This window comes from Numenius arquata, chromosome 2, assembly GCF_964106895.1.
Source record: "Numenius arquata chromosome 2, bNumArq3.hap1.1, whole genome shotgun sequence".
Classification (NCBI taxonomy): domain Eukaryota; kingdom Metazoa; phylum Chordata; class Aves; order Charadriiformes; family Scolopacidae; genus Numenius; species Numenius arquata.
The window spans coordinates 69,927,031-69,938,931 of record NC_133577.1 but is presented as its reverse complement, the minus strand read 5'-3'; the positions used below and the strand labels follow the sequence as shown (position 1 = coordinate 69,938,931).

Sequence of the window (11,901 nt, the reverse complement as noted above, 5' to 3'; positions counted from 1 at the left end):
ATCAAATAAATAAATCTGTATAAAAGAGGACAGGTCAAAAAATAATCAAGCTGGCAGAGAATATGCAACTTGCAAGTCAAAAGAAGCCCAGCCAATAGCTTACAAAAAGCAGGAAAAAAAAAAAGATTCCATATGCCTTAATTTAAAAAATAATTAATAATGCATCTCACCCCTATTTAAGACTATAACCTGAATATCAAATTTAGGAGTCCAGACTAATCACAATTAATGTGGCTCTCCACTGCACCAAACATACATTATCAAAACAATTAAAAACTTTCACATTCTTAAATCTAAATTAATAACCCCACAAAAAAAGTCTTCCAAATAAATAGTTTTTTTAAATGAATTTAAAAGTCGTCAAAATCTATCAGAAATAAATTATTGATAAACCACCTTCATCATCTTCCCCTCATTAATTAGGTCAGAAACTACCAGCAACAAATGATATTCAAGCCCTGATGAGAGACTATTTCTCACAGTCCATGTCTCTCTGAAGATTTCCCCGTTCCCGTATGGTTATTGCTGAGCAGGTGTGGCACAGTGAAAATGCAGCATTGGGTTGATTTTTTTTCTTGTTTTTGTGGGTTTTTTTTTTTCTTTCTTTCTCGTTTTTGTTCATCAGGCAGTGTTTTATATGGTACATGCAAGTCTGCTTCAAGCAGAGGAATCACAGCAGCTCCAGGCTCTGTTGACCTCAATACTGGTCTGTGTAGGAAAGACAGCAGTAGTAGAAGTAGCAGCTACATTAAACAAAGAAGCGTGCATGGCCATTCCGGTTCAGCTTCAAGATCTTCCCAAGGCGCTGTTTTGCAGTTGCCATTCCTTTCTTTGGACGTTTACCTGAAAAACGAAATCAAGTACTTCAATCAGGAATTTCAGAATAAATTTTTATCATCATAGAACAAAGATGAAACCCAGCTTTCAAGCTGAAGCAGGCCAAATTTTCACCTGAATTAGTTTCAAAAGAAAAAACAAAAAAAAACCCCAAAAGATCATCATTTGTCTGCTTGGGAGCAAACAAACAGGGAATTAGAATTGCAAAAGGCCAGGAATTGTTTTCCCTAAACTCTGGCTAGCACTATCATAAAGAAAGTTATTACAAACATTTCCAGTCTAGGGGTGGGTGTGGTAAGGAAAAACCTAAACTGCGCTTCCTGAATTTTGCTCAAGTAAGTTATTCCCTTGAGTAAATTACAGAAAATGAACTAGAAACTAAAAACTAAACAGTATGATCATCAGACTATTTTTGAAGTGTTGCAGCTTTTAAAACTTCACTTTGATAAACAAATCTGATTCAGGCCAGTGTTTCAGAGTACAGTTGTGGTACTGTTCCCTGTAATAAATGTGTAACAGATAAACCAGCAGAGGTGCAATGGTAACTGTGAAAGTTTCATCTGGCCACACACCCAGTTAGACCTCTCTTAATTCTGCCTCCACACATTCTGTACCAAAATTTGAGTGTCCACAGGATACCCATCTTATATCTTTCCTCAAGGTCTAAGTCTGTCCTTTTCTCAGTTCCTGCATCTAACAGCTCTTTGAGATGTTTGCAAGTTTCTTTTCCTAGTCTTTTTTTTTTCCCCCCACCCTGGCAAGAGGACCACAGAGATAAACATTACCTTTTGTCGCCTGGTTGCTGATAGGGGGCGGATTTGATGCTGGCCTCTTTGTTGGATGAAGTGGTACAGACAAGGACGTTTCACCATACGGCCTGTCAGGGCTAAGGCTGCCATCACTCAGCCGACATTCTCCTTGAATTAGATTGGAGTCTCGTGTATACTTGCCATGCTGAAAACTCAAGCCGTTGTTGTGAACTATACTCCTGTTTTCCTGAACCTTATGACTGGCTTCTGACACACCCTCTTTCTTGATATATTTTTGAGTTTTACTTGTATCCTAGTATAGAAATGAGAAGAAGAAACAAAGCAGAAGTTAGTAACTTCTGGCTACAAGTTCACTCCCGTTTTTCTAATTATACTGCTGTATCTTTGAAAAAGATACTTCAGTTCCACCAGTGTCTGACCACTCTATGATTCCATCATTTCTTTTAGTATAGATACCTCTTAAAAGTAAGGTATTATTTCATATGCACTTAAGGGCAATACTATGGATTAATTACACATACTAGTTTACTCAATTTCTCTACTTTTTGGGTTTAGTTTGCAGTGATCAAAACAAATGCAGTTGCTCTTGATTAAACTGGCCACTATAACAAGCATGCACTGACTACTTAAACAGGCAATTTGTCTTCAATATTCAGCTGACGAGAGAAAAAATGCCAAATTGGAAATTACAAACTGTAAGGAGTAGCACGTAGTTCGATATTCTTACCAAAAAAAAACCTACAAGGCATGCAGTTATCATACAGCTATTAAATAGCAGTATTATTTTTCAACTTTAATTGTTCTGTTTAATTGTTCTAATACTTCCAATATAGACAAGTTTAGAAATAAAAAAAAGTTAAGAGTGTAAGGCACGCAACCTTTCATTTATATATTCCTTGCTGGATTCCACCTGGACATCAGAAAGCAAAAATACTCCTACCTCCTGGCTGTTGAAAGGTGGTATCAGTTTGGCAGTACTAATTTCCTAAGCAAGTATCTTTACTAGAAATACTATCAACAGGTTCCACTTGTTCTGATGCTCTGGTTGGCAATAACAACGAATAAACAATACTGTGCTTCCTCAGTTCGACTGAATGTAAATTCACACTTTTCTCATAATGTATTTTTTATTTGTCAAGATACTGCCCTGAGCATCTTAATACCAGCCACTATGACAGAAGACAACAATAATCAAAAAAAGCATAACAAAAATATAATACTCAGCTACCAGCACCAGAAGTATTTATTATCAGATATACAGTGTTGAAAGACCTGTCTACCATGCTTTCTGTACTTAGAAATTCACAATCTCTTTTTCCTATAAAAAGGTGTCCAAAATGTTCAAAGTATTGCTGTACCTGAGGGGTAATCCTCGAAGCTTCATTCAGGTGTCTAGTCCATGCTGAAGTCCCCAAGTCTCTCTCTTCTTCCTTCATAGACCTACCTAAAGAGAAGTTCAAAAAGCTTAAATTTTAAAATCAGTAACTAGGAATACAAAGTTAATTATACATTTGAATGACTTTAAAATTAAAACAAGAAAGAAACGAAAATACAATTAAAAATATTTCCTAGATATAAAACAAAGGTTGTCAGAGCTGCTTGGTTTCACACACTACGTCGGGAAAACGATCTCACAGTATAAATACATCGAGTAAAGATTCATATACCACAGTAAGAAGGTCAAATATAATCATTTAAATTTGAAAGTACTGATGTTGAAGACAGCTTTCTTTCTTTGTTACGCTACAGTTTTCCACCATGGCTTTGTATCATGAGGAGTTCATACAAAGATAGACATTTAATTTTCAGGTATTATTGATTGTATTGTTTCTAAGCACTGATGCGCTATTCAGGTACAACACCCAGAAGATCTATGCTGATAGGCCTATAGAAGAAGCGTCCACATTGAAAACACATTTACAATACAGTTAACTTGTAAAATTAAGGGTATCCCAAGACACCAATTCAAATTTGTAGAGACCAAAAGGTTTTGCAAAACGTGCTAGTTAAGAAGCACAGTTTCAACCTCTTCACCCACGCTCGTGGAGTTTAACACATGTACTGGGTCTGGAAAGAATGGAATTTTTTCCTAACAGTTCATATAATGCTATGTTTTAGATCTGTGGCTAAACCAGTGTTGATAACACACCGAAGTTCTGGCTGTTGCTGAACAGTGCTTGCACAGTGTCACAGCTTTCTCTTTTCCCACCCTGCCCCCTGTAGTAAGTAGGCTAGGGGCAGACAAGAGAGTGGGAAGGGACATAGCCAGGACCGCTGACCTGAACTGGCCAAAGGGATAGTCTATACCGTACAACATCATGCTTGGCAATAAAAAGTGGAGTAGAGGCTGGGGGGAAAGGCAGTTTTCCAAGGTAGTAATTGCTCAGAGACTGGCTGGGCATCAGTCTGCTTGCAGAAAGTGGTGAGTGATTGCCTTTTCACCGCTTGTTTCCTCCACTTACTAAACTGTCTTTGCGTTGACCCATGAATCTTCTCACTTTTGCTCTTTCTATTCTCTCCCCCATGCCGTAGGTCAGGGAGAGAGAGAATAAGTGGCTGTGTGGGAGCTTAGCTGCTGGCCTGAGTCAACCCACCACAATTTAGAAACTCGGATATTATGTTTTTCATAAAGTTACAAAGATGGAGAGACACTGTATGCACGTGTGTACTTCTCTGGTTAGGATTTGGTGGTGGTGGTGGTGTTTTTATTTATGTCGTTGGTGGGTTTTAAGGACATACAGCTTCAAGTACCACTACACAGTCCATGACACCACATTAAGCCTTCCTGTTATCTATTTAAACAGAAATAAACGTACTATTACTTCTTCAAATTAGCACCCTATTTGTTGATGGGGTTCTATTTGTTTCACATCAGCAAAGCTATAATCCTCTGCCATTTCCTTCTCAAGCACAGAATTTTCAAGCATAATGACTCTCTTTCTCTCTGTTCCAAGAACTGATTTTGGTTCCTTTGAGGGGATTAGTGTTAATGTTCTGCTGTCTGTCATTCCCAAAATGCATTTAACAGATGTCTGTTTTCCACTGACATCAAAATGCCACCGACAAAAAAATTACCTCTGAATTCTCCTCTTCGAGAGCAGAATCTCCTTTAATGCACTGCATTCATAGCAGAATTTCAGGAGTAAAGCCAAATACGCTTTCCAAAAACACATGAAAATTCACCAAGCAGATTCCTACGGATATCTAAGCAACACACAATCCATGAAAGCTGCAAGCATGAATGTTCTGACAATCTTTTCTGAAGGAGATTAGACTTTCAATAAGGAAACTACACTTTCAATCTAACCGTAACTTTGCCACTTGTGGCAAAACTTTCAGATGGCAATATTTAGAAGATGTATTCTGATGGCCTCTCAAGCTAAGTTTGTCCCAGTCTCCAGAAGTAACAATTCCTTTTTATAAAAAAAAAAAAAAAAAAAAAGGCAAAAGCAAAGAACACACCTTTTAAAATGTTGGTCTCGTTTACTAAAACTTGTGTACAAATCTAAAAATTTAAGTGCTTACTGTGAGCAGTTTGTCCAAGAGCAGAGTGCAGTGGTGTCATTAGTTCAGATACCTACCACATTCTATTGTTTTGTGGCTCTGAGATGGCTGTCTGTCTTTATGCCGACTCCTGGGGTAGCTTCTGTGTTCCTGAAGAGTTCTTTTATCTGTGCAGTCTGTGCTTTGAGTATGACCTGGTAAACATGTAGTATAGTGCAATCCTGCCATAGAAAGCATGCCCTGAATAGCTTCTTCTTCTGTACTTGTCGAGGTAGGACATTCCCTAGAAAAAAAAAAAGGATTATTAAGCAGTTCAAAACAGAACCCTAACTATCTCCGAAGGAGTGATTTTTACATTGGTATAAAGCAGAACCATAAATATGTGTGAAAAGGTCTAACTGTTTATAAACAAATGCCCATAATGTGCTTACTTTTTACTGTGAGTTTCATTTCTGGATGGCTTCTGGGTATTTTGACAAAGGTCTCTCACGACCTTAGATTCCTCTTTGAAATTTGATGTTACTTCCTGTTTCTCTTCATCACCTGAGCTTTCCGACTCCTCTGTGGAGGAATCCTTCTGCTGAAACAAGAGGAAACAGTATGCAGAATGGTTGATATGTCTCCTAAACAGAGACACTACCTTAATTTACGCTAAGTAAAAAATTCAAAAGCTTCCAGGTCCAACTTGTATATATATATATATACAGTAATCAGAATGCAGTTAATTTGAATATAACAACTGAGATGCTATACATCCAGATTTTGTAACACTGACGAGTACATGCTCAAGCAATATAGAAAGCATCTCCATTTTCTTACAGAAAGCACTACACACAGTAAACCATGCACAAATCATTGTATTCTCCTTAAAGAGAGCATTGATTATTCTGATCTTCTATATTCGAAGTAGAGGAAAAAATATGGAAGCATGGTTCCAAGCAGCAGCCAGAATTGATGCTTGTTACATATAATGGGACACAACCTGCCCCAAATAACTCTTTCTGGTTCCTGCTCTCACAAAAGATAACTTTCAGCAGCAGCATCTCTCTTGTGAGTGACAGAAGCTCTTGGGTAAATCCAGAACACAGCAGGAACAGAGACGCAGCAGCTGTTGCCTCTCTTACAGTGGCACAGCTTCATTTCATGAATGAAAGGGCTTTTCAGCTCCTGCTGAGATTACAGCTTGTATGGGCAGGAGCTTCTCAAAGGTGGAGCAACCATATGTGGCTCAATATGCCTTGACATGAAGCAAGGGCTACAATAGACACGTTCCATCCTAGTAATTCAGACTAATCTATTTTCAACAGGTACAGAGAACACCACAATTTTTTTTCAAGCCAAAGAATATACATGACATTCAATAAAAGTGTTGAAAGTGGAAGATCAGAACATGGAGGAATCATAAAGCTTGAAGACTGACACCACTATCCCTATCCTCAAAAACAGAACTGAAATGAATTAAGTGCATCACATCACAACGGGATGTTTTTATACAATAGTTTCATTCACAAGAGCAGCTTGTTAATCTTTGACACTTCAAAAGTGACACAAATGGGCAATGAAATTATAACTATGAGTCAGTGTTAGTAATAAAGCTATTATCTTGTTTTGTTAAGATCTTCTTTGGTGCAATATAAAAACATTAAAAGGATTTAAGGATCTACTGAGATAGTTCATTTTGGATATAGCGTTACAAAAGGCAAATTTAAACATACTGTTAGAAATTAAGAAGCAGAGAATACAGAAGTAACCGACAGAGTAAATGGCACTAATATAAAACATTTCACTCAATGACAGTGTCATCCAAAACTATCTACATTCTCCTGTGAAGAAGAAATACATCATTTCTAAATAATTATTGATTTTGTGTCTTGAAAACGAAAACCTGCTGAGCCAAAGTCGCTGACAATGCAGTTTAGGAAACCAGAAGAAGCTACACCATGAAGGTTCTTATCACTTATTCCAACATCTAGATCCGGTAATGATGGAAGATAACAAATATTAAAAATAGATTTTGACCACCATGGAAAAAGTAGGAATTTGAAGACTTCTTGTAAAGTCTTATAATAGGCTGACAATTGAAAGAAAGACCAAAGTATGAGCTTTCTAGAAATATAAAACAAAAAATTGAGGTAATCACTCCACCCTACTAGAATTTTACTGCTATCCAATTAAAATTGAAATTAGTATAGCCAGAGCACAATTTTGGAAAGGAAAAAAAAAAATCCTTAAAATATTTGTATATACATATGCACATTTTTAAATACTGAAAGTTGTATTAAAACACATGTGTGCAAATATATATACATGTACATACGTGTTTGTGCATTTATATTTTGTTTAGTTGTAAAGAAATCACTACAACCTAGACCCTCAATGGAGGATTTGCATTTATTTCAAATAGCCTAAAACATCTCAATAGGATTTAGCCACTTCAGCTTATTTTAAAAACTGAAGGCTTATAAGATTGTTTTCATTTAACCAAGCTCCAAAATGAAATTGTGTGGTAGAAACTCATAATTCTAATGATGAAATTTAGACTTGTTATGGAAGAAATGAACAAAGCAATTAGGAGCTAAATTTTTTCTGACTTTGCATGTTCCAGAGCAGGGCTCATCCTCTGCCAGCTCCACTTTAATGACAGAGAAGATCATAAAATTTGGCTCAAGACAGCATATCTTGTAATTTTTCTCAACGCTAGAATAAATGAAGAATAAGGCAGAACTGTAAGCTTGAGATATTAACTTGAACAAGAATTAAATACTTTGTCATTGATGTTTTAACACAAAATTTAACCAGATAAATCTGACGTGAGCAAGCAAAATTATATTTAATTGCTTCATTAACTTGTGTGACTTTTTCTAGTTATACCTGTGTAGTGCAATCAGGCTCAGATTCTTCTGAATCAGAAATATCAGAGTACTCTGAGGATCCATTCCTGAGTTCTGATTTCACACTTTCGAAGAACACTGAGGAGAGAAAAAATAAAATATAACACTCAACATCTATTACATGTAACATTTAACAATTATTTTGGAAGTAAAAAATAAGAAACACGTATTTAGTTTTTAACAATCCGTAAACAAAAGCACATCCACACACTGATCTGGTTCATAAATCAAGTTTGCTTAGAACTCTAGTGAGTTGACCAATAGACTCCTCAAGTGGCTCACTGGATGAAGCCAGAGGAAGAGAAATCAGAAGCAGCAGGAGCATGTGTTTTTTCTCGCTCATAGAACACATACTCCACAGATGGCACCTTGGGCAATTTCTGCTTTTGTATATAGGCTAGAGTCAGAGAAGTGGCTATCAGAAAAAGTTAAATTAGACGAAATCTTCAATATTACTTTGTCTTAAGACTCTGAACCTGGAATTTCCTTGTTTAAAAATAAAAACAGTTTTACAGAAACGGTAAACAAGGAAGTCAGAGGATATTAAGTGATTTAAAGGTAAAAAAACCCAAACATTGCCTTACTTGCAATTTTACTTTTACGTAACAATTTACTAGCATATTCTGCCTGTTTTGTGCTACTACAGAGCTGCCAGACAGGGTTAAATTCAGACCTGTTAAATAAGATTAAAATATTAGTGTGATGATACACAATACACTTGCATTGTTTTCATCACAGAAACACTTGAAAAGGAAGAGGAGGAGAGGAAATACCAACCTTAGAAATATTTTTTGCTAGTAGTAAGATAAAGTACTAATCAGAGAATGAGGTGTCAAAATAGACATAAAAAACACTGGCATATGACAAAGCAATCAATCAAATCAGCCACCTAGTCCACACGGTTTACTTTTTCAAGTGCTGAAAGAACTCAAACATGAAGTAGCTGAGCAGTTCTCAGAAGCATGTACTCTTAAAAGACAGCATATGGCCCAAACAACCACAAGCAGAAAATGCATTTTATAAGTGTTCGGAATCCAAGGCTCAAGGTCAGTGGGCTATATACCTGTGTCAAGGCTGCTGGCAGAAATCTTGACTAAGTATGAACTTCTGAAAGACTACAATATGCAGTTTAACTAGCAAAAGTTTTTTGGAGAAAAGCCAAATAGAATAAAAAAAAATTATGAACGTGTGTGAAGAAGGTAGCAGAGAAAGAAAGCAATGTAACTTTTTCAAGTACTTATAGCTTCATATAAAACTATGCTGAAAGCAAACTAACATTTTAACTTTACTTGTCTTCATTCCAGAGCTAATTTCTGATGCGTTGGTTTGGTTTCAACATAGTTTTGTATGAAACTACAGAAACAGAACGTGATTCTTCATAACTCATTAATTATGCAAGCATAAAAGACCTACAACCCTATATACACTGCAATTCTACTAGGATTTTGTTCCTATTGCAGACTGTGGCAAAGCTCATAAATAGGTGTCAAATACATTTCAAGGGATATTATTAATTTCTAAACACTGCATAATTGGAAATTATTTTTAGAGTCAGAAGAAAGCTGACTATCAGAAAGTGAATAAAATTAACAGCTGGGACCAAAATCTAGAGAAGACTAAACTTAAGATAGTATTAGAAAGAGTTGTGAGAAATATCTAAACACAGTAAAAGTGCAACAACGCTGTATATGAAGTTAAGCTAAATAATGTTCAACATATGTCAACAAAATGAATATCCTAAATTACTATAGCTCAAAAAAACCCAAGGGATTTCTGATAACTCAAGCCTTCGGCTCACTTCAAAAAGGCAAACAAGATTCTAGGATAAGCAACAGCATGCATGATACAAAAAAAAAAAAAGACTGCTCCAAACTTAGAGACAATTTAGATGAAGATGCAAGAACAATTAAGGATATCTAAATATGCTCACACGTGGAAATTCAGATCTTAGGCAAAAATTACTGCGTAAATAATTAACTACAATTTAAAAATAAACAAACTTCATGAATGTTCCTTAGGAACTTTTATTCTTTCTGTCTTAAAGAACTGGAAAGTCCTAATTATTAAGATGACAAAACTATTAACAAAAATGTGAGTCTTCCTGTAAGAAGGCAAATATTCAGCAAGAAAGAAAAGAAACTGGACATGTACATAAGTAGCTATATACTAAAACCCATGCTAAATACAGTCTCATACTTCAGAAGCCCTCTTGCCTTCTCAAAGATATTAACAGATGATGACCTACTAAGAGAGACAAATTATTTATCTGCCTACTATCCAGAAATATGATCTAGACTGAACAGCTAAAACCACCTAACATTATTGAGACATTCCTGGTTCGTTTGGGGCTGGGTACTAGCACACTGTATGAGTTTCAGGTCTGATCCAGTTTGGCTATGCCAGTATTCATAGAATCATAGAATTGTGTAGGTTGCAAGGGACCTTTAAGATCATCTCTAGTCCAACCATCAGTCTAACTGATAAAAACCATCACTAAACCATGTCACTAAGCACTATGTCTACCCGTCTTTTAAATACCTCCACGGATGGTGACTCAACCACTTCCCTGGGCAGCCCATTCCAATGCCTAGTAACCCTTTCTGTGTAAAAATTTTTCCTAATACCTAATCTGAACCTCATATATGGCCAAACCTTTGTCCATTTTTACCACTTCTTTTTTTTTGCAAGCTCTGTGCAAAGCAGTCAGAGAATACCTCCCCAGTTTTCCTTCTGCCTTATATCGTTCAAAAAGCCAGGGAAGCAGCATTCCTTTATATTCCTCTATAAAAGAAGTGAAATATATATATAAAATCCCTTCTCTTGCACATACAGGTTTCAGACACATTTACTGATCTTCACACCAACACATCATTTGTTATTAGGACCCCTCATCTCTTCAGCTTGGAATGTAAATTGTAACTGAGCTTTAAAAAAATTCGCTCTAAATATACAAGTTGGGGTTTGCTTTTCTTTGTTTGCTGTTTTTGTGAATTACATTGGTAATTACTATTGCTACTTTAAAACAAACCGGTCTACCCTCAAGTAAAGTTATGGCTCTGCATGCTTCCAGACACTGGGAGGAATACTCCAGAAATCCAGTGAATGAAAGCAGTCGTTATCTGTAAGATCAGGCTAAGCTAGTGTGAATTCAAAAAAGTACCTTAAATCACCTTCCCTTCATTCACACAAAGTATCTTGCTCTATTAAGCACAGCACTTGATCTCTGTCTCTCTAACAACACTGGGTCACCATTTAGAACCAGGATCTTGGCATGACGCACAAAGCTACATAAAGCTTGATCTGTTTAAAGGCTTCTCTCTGTGGACACTGCCTCTTGGCCTAAATCCCAGTAAGAACAATGGAAGGTGGCAGCTGTTATAAAAACAGGTAGTTCCTTTTATGGAATTCTCTGCAAAAAGTATCTTCTCTCTCTCCCTGTAGACCTTCATTTAAGGCAAAACAATGAAATGTAGATGATCTTTAATAGGGAAGTTTGAAGACTCTACTATTCAACTAAAAATATTAGTGATAGGCCTGAGTACTCAATTTCTGGCAGAACAATCTCAACATTAACTTCTAGTTCTAAGTACACTTCTTACATTTAGATACACACTGCCATATTCATTCTGTATCAAATAACAGCAATCATTTTGAAGAAAACCTACCATTTCTCTGTATGATCTAATCTTTGATTTAAGTGTAGAACTTAGTTTAATTTACTTAGTTCAATTTTCACAGAATCAGACAGAAACACAGAATGGATTCTGTTGGAATCCATTGTTGGAAGGGACCTTCAGAGATCACCTAGTCCACCACCCTCTGCCAAAGCAAATTTTCTGCTAGAGCACGTTTGAAAGTTGAAAAACACCACATATGCCTAAGCCTTGACTCAACAAGCC

The 11,901-nt window shown here is 36.4% G+C and overlaps 1 protein-coding gene across 1 annotated transcript in view; it reads right to left on the bottom strand.

Annotated features, from left to right (window-relative positions):
• Window positions 1-619: 619 nt before the first annotated feature.
• The window catches only part of KDM7A (lysine demethylase 7A), a 69,231-nt gene continuing 57,949 nt past the window's right edge, over window positions 620-11,901 (bottom strand). Inside the window, exons 15-20 of the mRNA XM_074144640.1 lie at window positions 7,983-8,080; window positions 5,543-5,691; window positions 5,189-5,394; window positions 2,966-3,051; window positions 1,623-1,899; window positions 620-843 (exon numbers count right to left, since the gene is read on the bottom strand). Of these exons, the coding sequence (XP_074000741.1) occupies window positions 749-843; window positions 1,623-1,899; window positions 2,966-3,051; window positions 5,189-5,394; window positions 5,543-5,691; window positions 7,983-8,080 (911 nt within the window). The 3' untranslated portion in view covers window positions 620-748. The remainder of the gene's footprint in view (window positions 844-1,622; window positions 1,900-2,965; window positions 3,052-5,188; window positions 5,395-5,542; window positions 5,692-7,982; window positions 8,081-11,901) is intronic.